At 48.9% G+C, this 20,105-nt stretch overlaps 1 protein-coding gene across 4 annotated transcripts in view; it reads left to right on the plus strand.

Annotated features, from left to right (window-relative positions):
- The window catches only part of SLC22A23 (solute carrier family 22 member 23), a 181,856-nt gene extending 163,463 nt beyond the window's left edge, over nucleotides 1-18,393 (plus strand). For 3 of the 4 annotated variants that reach the window (XM_042938045.1, XM_042938053.1, XM_042938046.1), the window contains exons 8-10: nucleotides 1,091-1,123; nucleotides 2,353-2,476; nucleotides 13,904-18,393. In XM_042938045.1, the coding sequence (XP_042793979.1) occupies nucleotides 1,091-1,123; nucleotides 2,353-2,476; nucleotides 13,904-14,261 (515 nt within the window). In that variant the 3' untranslated portion in view covers nucleotides 14,262-18,393. The remainder of the gene's footprint in view (nucleotides 1-1,090; nucleotides 1,124-2,352; nucleotides 2,477-13,903) is intronic. The other variant, XR_006202491.1, reaches the window with a different exon arrangement.
- Nucleotides 18,394-20,105: the final 1,712 nt, after the last annotated feature.

Consider the following 20,105-nt stretch of genomic DNA (forward strand, 5'->3'; position numbering starts at 1 on the left):
CTTGGTACAGCTCCTCGTGCATGGAAAAGGCACCAGGCATCTCTCTCTGACCTGCCCAGAGCGAGACACAAAAGAGCCGGGCAGCCGAGCCTGCTCTGAGCAGGCGCGGTCCTCCTGGGACAGGCTGGGACACTGCAGGAAACAGATGCCGCCGATCATCCCCCAGCTTCACAAGGAGAGCCAGGAATCAGACTCATGACTGTCCAGGTGCAGTGGAACTTCAGGGAAAACAGCCTTCACGTCATCCACGCTGCGAGAGTCTGTATCCAGAACAGACGGAAAAACTCCACACTTTCTCAACCTCATTGTGCAAACCGGATTAAAGAGCAGCTACTTGCAAACCCAGGAGCCCTTTCTCTAATTTGGTCACATCCTCATGCACTCCGTATCTTAATGGGAGACTGGTCTTATTGTCAGCTGTGACCAATAAGGAAATGGAGAAGTGGCAACTGGCTCCTGACCATCCCATCCCCTTGTGCAAGCTCATGAGCTTTGGGTGACAGCAGCAGCCCCTGGGAGTGTCACAGAGGCCCTCTTTGTCCCTGAGCAGGAATGTCCCAGGCACTCCTTGCACACAAGTAACTATGAGCATCAGGGCTCGGAGCTCGCAGAAATGCCGCCTGACGGGTCTGCCCCCGCAGAACTTGCTGCTTCCTTGAGCACAGACCAGCAGTGACTCTGGGATAATTTTTTTCACAATGAAGTTAACCCTTTGGCTTGAGGTCTAGAAGGTGTGCTAGAGTCTCTGTTCTGAAGAGTTCCATTTTCTCCCCACACTTGGAGTCCAGAACGGTTTTAGCCCTCTCCCCTCCAAACAAAACGAGTTTTGTTTAGTCAGGTGCTAATCCCAGTGTCCAGGGACTCTGTTAGCCCCAGGTCTCCGTGTCCCTCTAGCACTTGGCCCCTCCATGGGTGTTGGTTCTGCTCCCCAAGTGGGCCTGGAGGGCTGGCAGTGGGGCCAACCCAGATGTGGAGGGGAGTTGGCTTAGAAACTGGTCCCATGGAAAAGCACAGTGACAGCTTTGTACCTAACATGCTTTCTCTCTCCCCTCTTTACCCACCTTCTTCACCTTCGTCTGCATGGGCCCAGTGATTGGGAAATACAGCCAGCATCCAGACTCAGGTGAGCCCCAAATGCCTGTGCTGTGCACATCACCATTTTTTATTGCACCCAAATACACGTTTTCATAGACTCACAGACCTGTGGTTTCCCTTCCCTCTCTCTTTCTCCTCCTCTCTTCCTACCCTTCAAGAGTTGCAGCTGAAGTTGGCCGTAGGTTGGACACTATAAGCATACATTTGTATTCTCTACTCCCTCTTGCCTCTAGAAAGAGCACCTCGTTTCCCCGTTTGCGCCCGGCTTGCACGCATGGCCTCATGTCTTCCGCTGGCATGGGCGGTCAGCGCAGGGCACCCTGGTGCCGACGCAGTGCCACGGGCTATCTTTCGGACAGTGCCTGGGTGACATCAGAGAACCCCAGGGAGCATTGGAGGCCTGGCTGACTGTGCTGCCTGGGGAAGCTGCTATCCCCCTTTGTGAATCGTGAAAGCTCGCTGCTCTTGGCCATGGGGATGGCAGAGCTGGTGTCCCGCATCTTGCTGGTCACACACGCCTGGCCTGACCCGAGCCCATGCTGCCAGGGCTTTCTGCAGCGGGCTCCCTGAGTTCGTAATGCAGCCTTGCAGGGAACTGAGCTGTGCCCCACGTGTATGACCCCAACAGCATGCCAATGCCCTGTGCTAGATGATGCGTGGGTGTGTGGTCAGACTCTGGTGCCATTTGCAAATGCCTGGATGGGTTAAGTCTGACCCTCTGGGCTGTAAATTCTTCTGTTTGGGCTATTTGAGTTTTTATTCCCTTAAATCCAGCCTAGTAAACCCTGTCCTGTGTACTGGACAGGTCAGCCCTGAGGCCAGAATAGCAGAGACCTTCTTTCTCTGAAAGCTGGGATAGAAGGGGTGTTGCTAGAGCACCAGGGAGACCAGCCTTCCCCTCTTTACCCACCTTCCCTCCTGCCAGGCCCGGCTTGTGGCCTAAGGAACTCTGGCAGAGTCCGCGTGAGCTCTAGCATTTGAGGCCCACAGGAAATCACGGGAACCCCAACAAAGTCTCCACCAAGAGCGTCTGACCTCTTACACCTGACGTGCTCCTCAGTCTCCAGAGGGAACTGAGTGCCCTAGTCTGCACTTCTACTCGGGAAGGAGGAAGACCCTTCCTGTGGTCCCAGGCCTTCCTCCCACCCCTGTCCCACTGCTGTCTCTGCACCCCTCCCCCACCCCCTGCCTGCCGTGCCAGCCTCCTTTTCCCTTCCCTCCTGCCCCCCTCACTGTCTCCCTCTGATTCTCCTTCAGGTATGAGTGATAGTGTCAAGGACAAATTCTCCATCACGTTTTCCATCGTGGGCATGTTCGCCTCCCACGCGGTGGGAAGCCTCAGCGTGTTCTTCTGTGCAGAGATCACCCCCACAGTAATTAGGTACGTAATGGGAGGTGCCCCCCCAGGGCATCTTCTTCCTAGGACTCCGGAGAGGGCAGGAGGTTTAGCAAGGCTTGTGTGGAACGAACCAGCATCAGCTTTGTCCCACCCTGGCCTCCGGATGAGGGCGTGGCTTGTGTGCTGGACCTGTCAGGGCTTCCGATGGGGAAATTTGCCCTGACTCTGAGGCAACTGAGAGTCAGCCGAGAACTTGACCCTGGGGTCCATCCAGGCAAGGAGCCTGAGGAACAGGGAGCAGGGACCTTTTCAGGGTATAGGAAGCTCGTGCTTAGCTACTTTTGTTTTAGTTCACAAGGTAAGGTTTGATCCTTTCTCGTGCTATGCCCACATAGTGGTACATGGATGCTCCATGATGCTATTAAGATCACAGCATAATAAAAGGGTTTCCCTTCATTTAAAAGGGCATCACTAAACTACAGAGTCGTGTCATTTTCCTGGTAATTACTGTTTGTGACTTATGGAAGAGCTCATCTTGATTTACATCACACTGAACTTTGCATGGGAATATCATTAGCATGTTTAACACACATGCTTTTTAAAAAATATGAATTGTGAATAAATCAGGCAGTTACTCAGCCATGAATTAAAATGCAGAAGTCAGCTTGATGCCACCCATCCACCCTTACTTGCCCACATGAGCAAACAAGTGGAGCCCAGTACAATTCAAGGCAGGACTTGTGCAGACTAATCATTTTAGCCCCTCGGGTGCTGCATGGGGCTCTGGGAGCAGACAGGCAGGTTCATGGACTTTCTTCCTACATTTCCACGAGTCATGCTGACCAGAGAAATTTCACATGACCTCATTTTGCTTCATTCTCCTGGATTATTACAATACATGCCAAGGAACTGTATATTTAAGAAAAAAGCAATTAAATGCCAAGTAATTCATCCTGTTCCAACCCTCTGCTAAGCCAAAGTGAAGAGCCTAAAGCTTATTTCATGCTAGAGGTTGCAAAATGCCTTAGGCGGACAGCATCTCCCTCAGTGTCCTTTCTTTACCTAAATTCCCTTACTTTACGAAAGAATGCAGCAAAGAGGGTTCTTTCATTAGTGCCCAAGTCAAGGTTGGACCTTCTGGCTTTCCAGCTGGCCTCCCCGCAGATTTGTGTGATTATGTATCGTTCTCTGGGAGCGGCCAGCTACCCCTGAACTCTGGGAGTTGATAGACCTCATTAGTCATTGTTAGATTTTGCTTAACAAGCTAAACTGAAGGAAATACAGTATCCTTTTCCTCTTTGATGCAAACCTGGAAAGATTATTTGGGAATACAAATTCAACAAATATGTTCTTAGATTCGGCTTGCCAAGATGACAAACTGGAAAAAATATTTGACCTTTGGTGATCTTTTTGTACTTGCCGAGGATGAAAGGAAATCAAGTACAAAGGGGGTCTCGGGCCAGGAGGGAAGAGTTGCTGGTGTCATTCCCTTACCCTTCCCTTCAGAGTCTCTTTCTTGCAAATACACTCAGGGACAATTCCCATGGAGTCCCTGGACAATAATTGGCCTCCCTCCCCTCCCCCCACTTTACAAAGATAAATCCAAGATAAACTAGGATGAGCGGCTTGAGGTGTGTGAGCTTCGTTTGTTTGTTTGTTTGTTTTTTTCTTTTTTTCATTGAAGTGTCATTGATATCCAGTGTTATATTAGTTTCATTTTTCTTCATACTAAACTAACCTTTTTTTTACAAGGCTGTTATGAAAAACATACCTTCTGAACCAGGACAGTAGCCAAGGTTAAGATGCCAGGATTAACTAACTAGAAGCAAATAGGAGGATAAGACCTTTTTTTGAACAAAGGCTTGTGGAAATCCATTGTCCAAGAATGACGGAGACTCAGGGCACCTCTTGCTTTTTTGGCTCAGGTCACAATCTCCGGGCCTTGGGATCAATCCCCACCTTGGGCTCCGTACTGAGCATGGAGCCTGCTTAAGATTCTCTCTCTCTCCCTCTGCCCTTCTCCCCCACTCAAGAAGTCTCTCTTTCATTCCCTCTAAAATAATTTTTTTTCGTTTTAAATTAAAAAAATTGACAGAGACTCACTAGAATCTAATGAACTGATTAATACCATTGTTTCATGAGACTCCATCCAGACTTTATATTACAGAGAAGCACTTCCCTCCGACCCAAGCGTGGTCCACATGCTGTTCATTTATCATCAGCTGATGCAACAAGTTCTTGGATTCTCTTCCAAAGGCTTCAGGAGTTACGTGCCTCTGCAGGCAGACAGGGACGAGAGAGAGAGAGAGAGAGAGAGAGAGACAGAGAGAGAGGGAGAATGAGAGGGAGAGCAAGCGAGAGAGGGGAAGACCTGTCTGCAGCACCCTCTCCCCTTTGGCTTGGTGAGAAGTGGCCAGGGGCCCTGGTTGGTCTACAAGCAGTTGGTGGCTTTTTTGTGCAAGATCATCTTTTCCATGCAGTGTCCATCTGGAAGCTGCAGGTGGGAGCCCCTGAGGCCTTTGCTGTCTTGCTCACCCCTCACAAAAGGGATCAGTTAATAGAGGAGGCAGGCACTGGTGATAACAGGCCCATTTCATTTTCCAACAATTCCACACAGATTCCTCAGAGCCCCTGGGCCTTGGCTGTTAATTCTCTGTTCTGTCTGAGCTTACCTAATCCTTCCTAGTGTCTTCTCCTGCTTTCCTCCCCTCCAGGCTATCTCACCCCTTTCTTCTAGAAACTTCTTTCTTGGAACTTGCCTTCTTGGAGACCTTCCTTCTGAGTAACTCCTCCCTACGCCCACGTCAGGATTAAGAACCTGGGCCCTGATGTCCTCCTCTCTAAAGTGCCTCAAGGACAGAGATGGCCTATGTGTAATGTGACATCTGGAGTCTGTTTAACCTTTCTAAAGATTTGTGTCTTACATAATCTACATACATACGTATATTACAAATGCTGAGGACCAAGGAGCCAAGGCACACTGGCTAGTTCAAGAGCAGGGTGAGAACAACCAAAGTGCAGAGGATGTGGCCTAGAGCCTCAGACTCGCATCTCCAGCACGAGGAAGGAGTGACATGGAACTGTGTGTGATCCCAAGGGCTGCTTTTCTGGGTGGCCTTAGGCAAGTCCCTCTGCCAGCCTTCATTCATCTCTTTTGCCCTAACATGAAACTCGTTATGACCGCCTTATTATTTGGCGGGGATGCTGAGGGGAAAAAGGATATGTAGAAAGGATCCAGCCTCAGCAGATGACAGTTGATATTATTAATTATTCCTACCTGAATGTTGTTGGCAGTTATATTTATTTCTGTAAGAATTGGCACAAATTTTTGTTTATCCTTGACTTACAGAAATAGAGTAAAGACAAACTAAGTAATATAAAAGAGGAAGTGAAAACTGGGAGGTTTGTTCTGTTTAAATGCAAGATGCTGGGATTCCAGTGTTTAAAAGCATAATTTCAAGATTCTAGAATTCTTAATTTAAGCTTGCTACTTCTAACAGTTGGCCTGTGTATTACTCTTTATATCTTTAATTTAGATACTATTACTAGTAAAATAAAAGCCACTGGATATTAAAATGTTTCTGCTTCTAAAGCACGGGGAGGCAAAATTTGCCCCCTGGTTCTCTTTTAACTGTAAATTGAGGTGGCCGCCTGCTGTGATATTTAAACATGGGCATATGCTGCCCTCTAGTGCCAATCGAAAGAAAAGCAAAAAATGCACAAAGTCAGCATTTAGAAGAGGAAAATTAACGTAATGTTAATAATGACCCCATTCTCTAAACTGAGATTTCAGAAAAACAACACCAAGCCAAAAATGGTATACCAAATTCTTCCAAAAGCGTCCCTCACCTTCCTGTGTAATTTCAAAGTATCCTTGATAGAAAACCAAATAGCAAATTGCTTTCATGGAAAAAATATATAAAGATATACTGCATATTATATATGCACGTGGACTGCACCTTATATATACACACATATGTAGATACTTTTCTTAAATGAGCTGTCTAATCCTACCATAAATCAAATATATATGGCAGGATTTATTAACATTAATATTACATATTTTTATATTATGAAGTCAGACTTTCATCCCATGCCAACTTCTCTAACGGTGAATCTGTGAACCCCCTTCCTTGTGGGCCTGTGTCCTCTACCCTCCTGTATATAAACTCATGTGTGGACTTCATTTGCACTAAGCAAGTTAAGTCTCTCTCACTGCTAGTCAGTACCATCCACACTTAACGACAAGAAGGTCGGGCAGAAACCCAGAAGGTTTCAGAGAAAATGATGTCTCACTGGTATTAACAGCCCCAAGGAAACACACCCATTACCCCCAGCATCCAGTATGTCCCTTGCAGCATCCTGTGGCTTCCAGAGTGGCCAGAATTATCAAAAAGACTGAGTGGCTATTTTGGGTGTTCATATTATCCATCTTACAGATGGTTTTACTCACATCACCCTTCATAATGGCTGTCTATATTTAACCTACCCCATTCATTTGGGTGAGCTGACCTTCCTACCTAGGAAGCCAGTATAGTCCACAAGCATCCAATATTTATTAGGCATAAATAATACGTGCCAGTTGGTATTCTAGAAAATAATCCTTGCCCTTGACAAGCTCATAGACTAAATGAAGATGGTGGGCATATGAGGAAATACTAACAAAAAGGTACAGAGTGTCTTTAAAAAGTGGTCTGGGACTCTGCCTGGGAAGGAGGTTGATATCTGGGAGATCCTCCCCTCTCCAAAATATTGCGATTCCTTATTTGTGTCCCCTTGTTGGCCCAGTAGCACAATGGTGTGACTATTCCTACAGTACATCCGGTCTCTCTCCCTTGGTGAAAGGCTTTCTTTTTTTTTTTTTTTTAATGTCTGTTTATTTTTGAGAAATGGAGAGAAAGAGAAAGCAGGGGAGGGACAAAGAGAGGGGAGACAGAGGATCCAAAGCAGGCTCTGTGCTGACAAGAGAGTCAGATGTGGGGTTCAAACTCACGAACCCACAAACCATGTGATCATGACCTGTGCCAAAGTTGGATGCTTAGCCAACAGAGCCACCCAGGTGCCTCTGGTGGTGGAAGAGTTTCTAACTGGTGACACATCACAGCCTGGTGAGAGCAGGCTGTCTATTTTCTTCCATAGCTAAGGCTAGGAAATTCCATCACTCACTGAGTGTATTAGTTATCTATTGCTGTGTAACATTACCCCCCAGAACTTAGTGGCTTAAAACAGCACAGGCTTGCTGTCTCACAGTTTCCGTGGGCAGGAGTCAGCAAGGCCTAGCTGTATCCTCTGCTTCAGGATCTCCCACAGGCTGCAGTGGACCAGGGTAGGATCAGTCTTCAAGCTCATTCAGTAATGGGTAGATCTCTTAGTCTGTTGGGTCTGCTAGAACAGAATACCACAGACTGAGTGGCTTATAAACAACAGTAATTTATTTCTTACAGTTTTAGAGGCTGGAAGTCCAAGATCAAGGTGTCAGCAGATTTGGTGTTTAGTCTGATTCCTGGTTCACTGATGGCCATCTTCCCCCTGTGTCCTCACATGGGAGAGAGGTGAGGGAGCTCTCTGGGGCCGCTTTTCTAAGGGCACTAATACCATTCATGAGTGCCCCACCCTCATGACCTAATCAGCTCCCAAAGGCCCCCTCCTAATACCATCACAATGGGGGTTAGGAATTGGGGGGTATAGACATTCAGACCATAACAGCAGGATTCAGTTCCTCTCTGGCTATTGGACCAAGAGCCTCAGTTCTCTGCTGGCTGGAGGTCACCTTAGCCTTGCTGCCTGGAGTGTAGCAGCATAATAGCTTGTTTCATCAAAGCCAGCAAGAGAATCTACTAGAAGTAAGTCTTTCATAACCTAATCACAGAAGGAACATCACATTACCTTTGCCATATTTCACTGGTGAAAAGTAACTGGGTCCAGCTCACACTCAAGGTACAAGGGTATGAATGCTTGGGAGGTGCGAATCATTGGAGCCACTTTAGAAATCTGACTGCCATGCAGAGGGATACCAAACTGAGTTCACCTGGTTCCTGCCCCTGAAAACAACTAATGTCTGTTAGAGACACAGACACAAACACAAAGGAGTCTTTCGGCTCTGTAAGGTGCACCGAGGGGAGGGAGGACGGGGCAGCTGGGCCAGAGCACTTTTTCGGCTTGGTCAGTCTGCGCTCTGGAAACTGCCGGGACTGTGATTTGCAGAGAGACGGTGGCCCGGGAGGAGGGATGTGTGTATCCGAAGCAGAGGCAGGAGGGAGCGAGCGTTCATTCCGAAGGAGCAGGGAGCCTGAGCAGGGGTCCCTGGGAGGAAGAGGGTGGGTGGGTTTGAGGCAGCTTCAAGAGGCGTCCTTTGCAGGGTGTGGGTGGGAGGCCAGGGGGAGAAGGAAGAGGAAGGACCAAAGTGGCACCGGCATCCTCTGCCACCTGTGGGTCTCATCCCTGGAGGCTCCGGTGGACCCATGAGAAGGGCTCATGCTGTCTTCATCCCATCAGTTCTTGAACTTGCTCAGCCCCAGCTGGGCCCCTGCCGTCAGGCTTCTCCCCAGCACTTGCGGGACAGACACCACCACCCGAGACCAACCCACCGATCTCCCGGTCTTCCCTTCACTTCCTGCTCTGTGTCACTTGTTGAATATTAACGCAGCAAGAAAGAAGTTAGAAATACACCAATATTTCTGCTTTGTGAGGAGAAGGGAGAAGGAGCTTAGACAGCTGGGAATCAAAACAGCCAACGTGTACTCAGCACGTCCTGTCCCAGCAGTAGGGACACAGTGCCCCAGCTTTGCCAATGCATGACTTCTTGTCCCCATTTCAGATCCTCCCTGAGGCTCACAGAGGTGAGGCTGCTCATGACAGAGCCAGAATTCTTACCCGGGCCCACCGGCTCCCAACCTGTGCTCTTAAATCAGTGCATCTCCAGCCTGGGGAGCAAGAAAGGTCTGTTCGGCAGCTGCTCTGGACTGGCCCGTGCGTGTGGGCCAGGCGGCTGCCCGTCCTCACAACCTCTACCTGAACAAACCCCAGTGAGCCTCTCTGTGCCAGGCCCAGGGACCGCAGGGGACGAGACTTGTCTCCTTCCAGAGCAACGGATGGGGAGACCATTTCCAGCTGGGGAACAAGCAGAACTGAGCAGAGCAGAGGCGAGAGCCTCACAGAGGGAGTGGGGTCTGGGGAGCCAAGGAGTTCAGGGATTGGGGTGCAGGGCCAGGGGTCGGCCAGAGGCCAGCGAGCGTATTCTAGAAAAGTCACTTGTCAGCAGTGAGGAAAGAACCCGAGGGAATAGGAGGAGGACACAAGATATGCCAGTTAGGGGGGTGTGACCCAGACAGGCTGAACTTGGCCATGGGGCTTGGCCATGGGTTGGACAGAAGAGGCTGGGAAAGGGAACAGACTCCCAGGCTCCGGCTCTGTCCTGGGGGCCGTGTGCTTGGTGAGCCGGCAAGCGGTGTCACCCCACCCCCACCTTGGCCTCAGCACAAGGGACATGAGGAAACCCCTCCCGCGTGTGAAGGTATAAGACCGCTGCTCATTTGGGGCTGAGAGAAGGGAAGGGAGAAGTGTCTTCTCTTGTTATGAAACATGACAAAATGGGGAAGGGAGACTCACCCACTGTCCCACCCAAGCACAGGATTGTCATTCTTCTGTTCCATTCTTTGTTAACGTGTTTCTTTACTTTTCTTTTTCTCTTTTTAAAAAAATTTTTTAACATTTATTTATTTTTGAGAAAGAGAGAGAGTGCAAGCAGAAAAGGGGCAGAGAGAGGAGAGGGGGACACAGAATCCGAAGCAGGCTCAGTGCTGACGGCAGACAGCCCAACGCGGGGTTGGAAACCATGAACCCTGAGATCATGACCTGAGCCAAAGTCAGATGCTTAACCAACTATGCCACCCAGGTGCCCCAAAAAGTGTTTCTTTTCTGTGCTCCTTCCTGTCTTGGCCGTAGAGTTCTGATATGTCTGCTTTAAGGTAGCACTTAGGTACAACTGTCAACCTGGAGAGCCCCAAGGCGCCTGCCCTCCCTGTCGGAGTCCCCCTTGTTCCTGTCACTCCTGCGCATCCAAGACTGGCCAGCAGGACAGGAGGAGCTCGTCCCACTCACTGTTGACAGCAAAGGCTCCAGGGAGAAGGAACCGGCTGCTCAGACACCCGAGCCTGAGCAGGGATGACAGAGAGGGGCAGCCACTGGAAGCTTTGGGGGTTTGTGTCTGCAGGAGGACCCAGTCCCCACAGCTGGAATAATTTGGGGTGTTTTTTAACAGCTTTATTGAGGTATAATTTACATACCATATAATCCGTCCATTTTAAATCTACAATTCAATGATCTTAGTGCAGTCGCCACCATAAACCCAGTTATAGAACATTTCCATCACCTCCAAAAGTTGTCTCCTGGCCCTTTGCAGTCCGTCTCTGTCCCCACTCCCAGCCCGACAATCACTCATCTTTCTGTCTTGCAGATTTGCACCCCCCTTGCCTTTTCTGGTATTTCATAAATGGAATCACACAATCAGTATATTTTTGAAACTCACCCATGAGCACCTGTTGCACCTCACCCCCTTTCTTCCTGTCGAATACTGTTCCGTTGTGCATGGCGTGCCTTTTTTTGTTTATCCAGTCACCTGTGGACGGACATCGGGATTCTTTCTGGTTTTTGGCTATGATGAATAATGCCGCAGCGAACCTTCGCTTCTAGGTTTTTGGGTGGTCTATGTTTTCATGTCTCATAAGAGTGGAATTGCTGGGTCATACAAAAGTTTATATTTAATTTTTTCACCAACTGCCAAACTTTTCCACAGCCGCCACCCTCCTTCCTCGCAGTAGGGTTTGTGGGTCTCATCCTCTCCTCAGCCTTGCCAACACAGGTTACTCTCTGCCTTTTAGATTCCTGCCGTCCTAGTGCGTGTCGGTGAGGCGGTGTCTCATTGGGGTGGGGATATCCATGTCTCTAATGGCCAGGGATACCATACACCTGCTTGTGGGCTCCAGGTGTTTTATAGTTTGTACAGTTTCTCTGGAGAAATGTCTGTTCAGATCTGTGCCTCATTTATTACATTGGGTGTCTTCACACTAACAGTTCTTTATATATTCTGGATACAAGTCCTTTATCAGACATGCTCAGTAACCGTGTTCTCCCAGGCCGTGGCTTCCATTTTCATTTTCTTGAGAGTGTCTCTTGAAGGGCAGAAGTTTTTTATTGTGATGAAGTCCTATTGATCATTTTCTCTTCTAGATCCTGCTTCTGATTTCACATGTAATCTTTGCCGCATCTAAGATCACAACAAGTTTCCCTTATATTTTCTTCTTAAAATTGTTGTAGGGTTGGGGCACCTGGGTGGCTCAGTCGGTTAAGCATCCGACCTCAGCTCAGGTGGTGATCTCACAGCTCATGGGTTCAAGCCCTGCATCAGGCTCTGTGCTGACAGCTCAGAGCCTGGATCCTGCTTCCAATTCTGTGTCTCCCTCTCTCTCTGACCCTCCCCTGCTCATACTGTCTATCTCTGTCTCAAAAATAAACATTAAAAAAAAGTGTTCTAGGGTTAGCGCTTATACTCGAGTCCTCAAATCCATTCTTTGTTAACTTTTATGCGTGATATTACATAAACGCCCAACTTTGTTCTTTTGCATGTGGATTTCCAGTTGTCCCAGAACCATTGTTGAAAAGACTCTCCTTTCTCCATTGAATTTGCCTCTGTCAAAAATCAGTTGACTGTAAATGTAAGAGTTTTTTCTTCTGAACTCTCAGTTGTTCCATTGATCTATCGACACACCAATAAATACCACACTGCCTTTATTACTAGAGCTTTATCCTAAGTCCTAAAATTGGGAAGGTAAGCCCTTGAATTTTGTTACGTTTCAAAATCATTTTGGTTCTTCTGGGTCCTTTACATTCCCATATAAATCTTGGGATCAGATTATCTTTTTCTGGAAAAAAAAAAGTCATCTGGGAAGTTGATAGGGGTTGTGTTGCATCTATACATTCCTTCTAAGATGGAAGAATTGCCATCTTGACAGTATTGAGTCCTCCAAACCATGAACATGGAATGTCTCTTCATTTATTATATATTTTTAATCTTTTCTCAGCAATGGTTTATAGATTTCGGTATACAAGTATTGCAATTTTTTTGTTTTTATTTCTAAGTATTTATTCTTTTGATGTTGCTATAACTGGAATTTTCTTAATTTCATTTTCAGCTTCTTTGTTGCTAGCATGTAGACGTACAGTTGACTTTCGCACATTGGTTTTGTGTCTCATCCCCTTGTATGTCAGTACTTTTGTGAGTTAGAGCCACCTGTAGTGCCAACCAAGAGAATCAGAGGCTCCTCCGAGAGCCTGCTGCAGGGGCCTTCTGCCCAAGCACATCCAAGAATAAAGGTCATTTTACTAAAGGGTGGTGCATAAGCTCTTAAGCAACTCCAGTGAAAGTTCTTCCTTTTTAAAACAACTGAAATCCACATTCCTGTACCCTCTGCCCACTGGTCTGGGTCTGCTCTCTGAGACGACCCCTTCCTTGAGACAAGACTGCATCCATCAGGCCCCTTCATTGTAGCTCCAGTGCAGAGACCAGACAGCCCTCCCTGGCCTATTCATTGCAGGGCCCAGTGGGGCCACGACTTCCTGTCACCTGAATGTCATGGTCCCCTTTACTGCAGCCTGGCCCTGCACTGCTTTCTCAGTGGCCACATGATACCTTATCCCCCAAAATATGCTTTTATGTCAAAGGAGAGATGTTGGAGCTTTGACGGATTTTAATGTTGCATATCTACTAATCTCTCTAGAACTTTTGGTAGGTTCCCTCAAATGGCAGAGGAACGGAGATAAATGGCACTCACTCTAGGCTTACATTTAGGACTTTCTGAGCTCAGTGCTGCTGTGAATTTCTCTCAATCACAGTGTAAGGTTCCTGGTATAGTAGCTCCCCAAGCTGGGAATGATGGTATGGTGTGCAACAATAAATAACGACTCACGGTGAGAAAAATTATTGTCCTTCAAAGTATCTCCCAGTCTCTCTAGTTATGGCCAGAGAAAATCTGTTAGTGCTGGTATGTCTATATTACTCTCTTTAACCTCTGTTAATCCACCCCCACCCCTACTCCCCAGTTTCTAAATGAAGAGCAAACCTTGGGAAAGAGCATAATTTAATAACACTTTGTTTTTCATTGCATATCATTTATGGCAAGTGGTACTGGTTTTCCATTTACAGTAGTGTTGTGAAATTGCCTTTCAAAATAAAGTAAAACAACTTGCGCTGGTGAGAAAAAGTATTCTCTAGAGGTGGTACAAAGCCGGCCAAGGCGAAGGTGGTTTGGGATATCCATCATGTGGGATACACTGGGGTGGTGCCATGAACTTGCTCCGTGATCCTGCCCAAGCGTGTCCCCTCCCTCCGCCACCCCCCACAGAGTTGCCGTGCCCTTCCATGGCAGGGTGTGACTGTGGACACTGACCGTGTGTGCTCGTGCCCTCCTGCAGGTGCGGCGGGCTGGGGCTGGTGCTGGCCAGCGCGGGCTTCGGCATGCTGACGGCACCCATCATCGATCTGCACAACCAGAAAGGCTACTTCCTGCACCACATCATTTTTGCCTGCTGCACGCTCATCTGCATCATCTGCATCCTCCTGCTGCCTGAGAGCAGGAACCAGAGCCTGCCCGAGAACATCTCCAATGGGGAGCACTACACACGGCAGCCGCTCCTGCCGCACAAGAAGGGGGAGCAGCCCCTCCTGCTCACCAACGCCGAGCTCAAGGACTACTCTGGCCTCCACGACGCGGCCACCGCGGGGGATGGGCTGCCGGAGAATGCCACGGCCAACGGCATGAAGTCCATGTAGCTCTCAGCATGGCCTTCCCTGAAGGGGGGCGCTGTGGGCTCCAAGGGTTTGGGGCTGTTTGGGCACAGGTTTACAGACCAGGGACCGAACACGTGGCTGGGGGCAGGGAAACCCTAATTCTCCTGCTGATGCCACAGATGATAAGACTGTCAACTGGTGTGGGGAAACTCTGTCTTTCCAAGACTCTAAGGACCGTGTTTGAAGAAGCAGACTCTTTGGAAATAACCCTTTGGACTTTCTTTTCTGCCATGAAATGTTTGTATTTATTTTGGTCATTTTTACAAGAAGCACTTTATTCCCTTTTCCTCTGATCTCGAAACGGAACCACCTCCTTCGGAAGAGGGACACGGCCACCAAGGAGGACGCTGTAGGCAACCAGCGCAGCGGTCCTGGAGGTTACACACCATCCTTGCCCAGCACCCCACAGAGGAGCCAGGGGTCGCTCCCTCTGGGCCCGCTCCCCCCAAGGCCGCCTGCCTGTGTGCAGACTGACCGGTCGTGGAGCATCTCCATGACCACATTGTAGACAGAGTGAAATGTAAATGATTAGGTTTTTGCTAGAGAGTCTGTGTATGGTTTTTAAAGGGTTTTTGTGTGTGTGTGTTTGTGAGGTAAGAGCTTCTGTTCCATGTGTTGGGGGAAAGCAGCTCCCAGATGTCATTAAAACCAGCTTAGTCTTTCCTTCAGGATCATCCTTTCGTACTTGACGCTGGAAGGTGTCTGGGGAAAAGTTTGGACATTTCACCAGAAATCCTAAACAATGAGTGGTACTACGGCCACAGTTCGCTGACGCAGGCTTGCCTGGCCGAGCTCACGACAAGCAACGGTGTGGAGACATGAGACATGTTAACATGATCAGGAATCCTTCCCGGGTTTGGCTCCACCAGGAAAGCGCCCCGTTCACACTCAGCTTCTTGGCCAGTGCAACTTGAAAACATGGCTACTCTCTGAACTGAAAACCACTAGGGACATAACTGAAACAGACGCCTGAGGCAAACCCACAGGAGCGAGGGGTGCTCTCCCAGACACAGCCCGTCACCCACATCTCGAGCACACACCACCGCATAGAGATCACCAGCCCGGACGACTGTCAGCTCTCACTGACCTCACGCTGAGAGACTGCGAAGCCTGTGGGAGCCGCTGCCCCCTCCAGCCTGCCTTTGCCTGCTTCCTGCTTCCTGTCACTTCCGTCAGCACAGAGGGGGGCTTAGGGCGAGGAGTGGGAATCTCACAGGTGAGTCCACCTGACCTCCAGCCTCTTTAAAGCATCAAGACCAGTGGAGAGAAAGCAATAACTCACCAAAGTTCAACACCCATCCCCGATAGCCAAGGGTTTTCATTGTGTTCCTCATTTTTGTCCCAGACAGTGAAGGCTTCTTCCTGCCTTTTCCAGGTCAGGCTTTCTCCGCCTGTCTGGGGGTACTTCAGAGGAACCTTGGAGGGCCTCCTCAAGGACACCCAGGGGGCCACTAAGAAACAACACTGGAGCAGGCAGGCACTGCCTTGTAGCAACGCAGGCACCCGATTTTTTGGACAGCCTGGGTTCTTTCTAGAATTGTCCACCTCTGCACTCTGTGACATATGTCTTTGCTGTGAGCTGTGTTCTTCCAGGGAACTTGTGGCCTCGAGTCTGTGAAGCAACTAGGTGACTTCCAGCTGACAGCTGCTAGAACTCAAAAGGGCCAGAAAAGAGATTGCTGTAACTTCCCCTTCTCCCTTTCCAGCTTTCCACCTGGCCTATTCTCAGTCCACCCACCTCTCTCCTCCAAAACTGCTAGACCCCAGTAGGAGCCCTCGGATGTGATAAAAACATTGCTGGGGAGGTGAGCAGACTTGCAGGCATGCGTGATTCCAGGGAGTCAACTGCACTGTGTCTGACTCATCACTAGTGCCTGGGGTGTCCAGCCTGCCTGCAAAGGAGGCCACCTGGGAAGCAGGCTGCCTGGGAAGGAAAGCCATCTGGGAAGGAGGCTGCCTGGGAAGGAGGCCATCTGGGAAGGAAGGCCACCTGGATGGAGGCCGCCTGGGATGGAGGCCGCCTGGGAAGGAGGCCACCTGGGAAGAAGGCTGCCTGGGAAGGAGGCCGCCTGGGAAGGAGGCCATCTGGGAAGGAAGGCCTCCTGGGAAGGAAGCCACCTGGGAAGGAGGGCCTCCTGGGAAGGAAGGGCGCCTAGCAGTCTCTCCCCATTTCTACCTGCTCTGAGCCCAGCTCACCCAGGCCTTCCTTCATGTCGGTTAAGTCACTTTTGTTCCATGTTTCAATGTTAGTCTGCATTCACCTTAATTTAAAAAGAACTTTCTTTACATCTGTGCAGCCTTCACGTGCCAAACTTGTGACATACCTTTTGCCTTTTTTAGAGTACTTGCTACAAAGCCACCTGGCAGCAAGACCCATTAAGTCCAGGCAGCAGTCAGGCCACAGGGCAGCTGGGGAGGCGGGAAGGAGCCAGTGAGGTCCCTGGGGCTGCTCCTGGCCGGGTACATGTCTGCATCCCTCACCCCAGCCCCGGGACACCTTGCAGTGCTGGGACAGCCCCCTTGCTGTCCTGCAGGACGAGCGTGTTCTCTCGCTGGTCACGTAGACCTTCTGTAAGAAATGTACTGAAGCTGTCATGTGCTGCCAGTAATCTCTATCCAGGAAGGCAGAGGCGAGGCACAGCACAAAGTCCTGTTCCTTGGTCTCTGAGCTCCATCTGACGTGACAACTACAAAAACTAGTCCAGCAGAGACAGCACTGTCGCTTCAGCGATCAGGACTAACTCATCATCCACTAGAAGAGAAGCTAGCGTGAGGACTGGGCTCTTGGGACCAAAGTCTGGCAGATGTGAAGGAGGCTGTCTTGCCAACAATCAGTGAGGTCTCAGCAAAGAGGTCCCACAGCTCTTCTCTCCCAGCAGCCTCAGGGTCGGGCTGAGCTCCTGTCCTGTTGCTGGTTCAGCTTAGGGATTTCTGAAGCTCTTGAGGAATGCCTTTACGAAACGGAGCCAAAGCAGAAAAGCTTCCGTGTGGGCTGAGCACTGGGAAATCCCGTACCAAGTGAGCAAGGCAGCAGGGGGCCCACCGGAGCCTGATCCATCTCTGCATGGGTGGGGGCTGAGGCCACCAGCTCCCTGGCACCTGTCAGTAGTGTTTGGACTCCTCGGTCCTGTTTCCTTCGTCGTTAGTGAGGAAACACTTCTCAGGCACCTGCTATTCAAGTCCGCCCTCCCCACCACCTCCACCACCCCCACCCCCCACTGCCTGGGGAGACATCCCAGGGTACGTGCTCCAGCTCTCCTCCTCCTCTGCCACCCACTCGTGCATCCTGCTATCCTATCAGGGAGCTGTGATCCCCTTTCAATAAAAGTTATGCACAAATGTGAACACTTGAGACAGGGCTGGATATTTCATTTTGTTCTTTTCCAGAAGTCAACAAGAACACCACATGCACTAAATATTAGCACCAAGACAAATAGGAAACAGTTTTAAATGCTTTGTTTTCTAAAAGAGTATAATCACTTTCAACTAGGGAAAAGGGGCTGGTAAGTTGGTTTCGCCACAGAACAGAAAGAGAGCAAAAATAAACCTCGTAAAGGAAGTAATTGCACTCAAACATTACCACTTCCTAGAGCCAAACAAGAAATGACTGAAGTGCCATTAAATGAATCGTGTGACCATCGCATCGCCCAGCCCCTAGGTGGCGCGCAGGTGCACGCACATGCTGGGGGAGCCCACACTTCAACTCTTTTAAAGGACACCTCACTTTAATGTATTGTGTGTTTTGGAAAAGCAGTACAGTGTGTTATGTCTAGTGGGGAATACTTCCCTCTGTCCTTCCTGCAACCCCAACATTTGAGGTTTCTCTGTAAGAACCGTGTTACTGTACATGTCGACCGGGATTACTCTGGAGGTGCTCATTCATAGCACAAGCCTAAATCGGGTTCTGAACTGTCGTTCAAAGCTAAACGTCTGCATGATGTCACATCTGTTGTACCTTTCGGGAAAATTTGTATGTAAATGTACAGAAATAAAAATGTTGCCCCATTAACAAATTTCCACTGGAATGTCTTCCCTACCTCATCTGATGGTATCCAGTGAAGGGCATTTCACAACCATTGACTACAAAGTAATAAAAACTCTACCTGTTTATGCAGCTCTCACTGTCCCTACTTCAGCGCCTCTGTAAACCGAGTCTTTACTCTCACCCTGAGGGGACAGCGGGTGGCCTCTTACCTCGCTTGCAGGGTCCTAGTCTTAAAAGGCAGGCAGAAGCAGAGATTGGAGTAAACACAAACTGTTCACTTAGTGATATTCTCAAACCACCTGAGAAACGGGAGCCATCAGGAAATTGGAGAGTTCTTTTCTCTTGTGTGTCGATGTCCTATTCTGTGGCCTGACAGTCCCTAGAGAGGTCAAGAAATGACTCTCTTACACTGTGATTCTGGGAGGAAAGACTGATAACCCAAAACTCTCTTTAATGTAGTATTTTTTAACAAGAAAACACTATTTCTTTAATAAAGTATTTATACCAAACTCTTCTCTCCATATCCCTGATTTTGTGTTACTTACTCTTCTTAGAGAGGGGCCCACTGTGCTTGCAACCTACCATGTGGCCGAGGCCTTTGACATTAGCACAGGAAGTCTGCAAAGGAGGCAAGTGTCTTAAACCCCAGATCGGCTCCTCTCAAGTGCCTTTATGTCCTGGCCAGAGTGTACCCACCCCTGGTTGCCTACTAGCTCAGTACGAGACTTTTGCCACTGCATGAAACATGTTACAGGGCCCTCAACTATCTGCCTCTAGCAACAAAAGGGGTCCACATGGACCCTGAAGATTAGAAAATCCTTTGCCAGGGGTCCTCAACCCTGCCTCTGCAGAGCAACATTGTGGGGAGCTTTCCAACTCCACCAAAACCTGGGTGCAGGCCATCTGAACCTCTGGGGAAAGGTCAGGCGTGGGCAATCTGTGAAGGCCACCCCCAGGGATTCAGATGTGAAGCTGGGGTTAGAAGCCACTGACCCATGAAATACTGGCTTTTAGAAAAGAGTGTGAAAGAAAATGTGTAGTGTGGGAAACTAGAAAGTCCGGAATCCACTACACATGGCAGGCAGGAAAGGGCTACAGATCGAAGGTAGCCAAAGCAGGTTCTTAGGACTTGGGAGAAAAGAAAGTGATAGCAAGAAGAGCAAGGAGGAACTAAAGCATTTGGATCCATAAAAATTAAGTGGATAAATACAATAACCGACATCTGAATTGTGAGGGCACTCACAGAGTCTGCAAAACATGTAGGTGTACTTAATGCTAACAACAACCCAGTCAAGGCAGAGATTATTCTTGATTTACAGGTGAGGAAACAGGGCCCAGAGAAGTTAGAACTTCACCCAGTCCATAAATCCAGTGAGCAGTGTGAGGCAGGACTGGACCCAGGCCCAAGGGAGAACACGGCAGGAGGAGCCATGATGGGAAAAGGCTCAGCCAGAATGGGACAGGAAGAACATAATGTGAAGCACAAAGACTTATTACCTTAATTCTAATTGGGAAGGTACACAGCAGGGTCATAACTAATTTACCTCCTTCCTAAATTATCAGTTCCAACAAAATCCCTTTTTTATTTTTAAAAAAAATTTTTAACATTTATTCATTTTTGAGAGATGGAAAGAGACAGAGCATGAGTGGGGGAGGGGCAGAGAGAGAGAGAGGGAGACACAGAATCCGAAGCAAGCTCCAGGCTCTGAGCTGTCAGCACAGAGCATGATGTGGGGCTCGATCCTACGGACCGTGAGATCATGACCTGAGCCGAAGTTGGACACTTAACCAACTGAGCCACCCAGGCGCCCCAAAATCCCATTTTTTACCCCAGCTCCCTA

This window comes from Panthera leo, chromosome B2 (assembly GCF_018350215.1).
Source record: "Panthera leo isolate Ple1 chromosome B2, P.leo_Ple1_pat1.1, whole genome shotgun sequence".
Classification (NCBI taxonomy): domain Eukaryota; kingdom Metazoa; phylum Chordata; class Mammalia; order Carnivora; family Felidae; genus Panthera; species Panthera leo.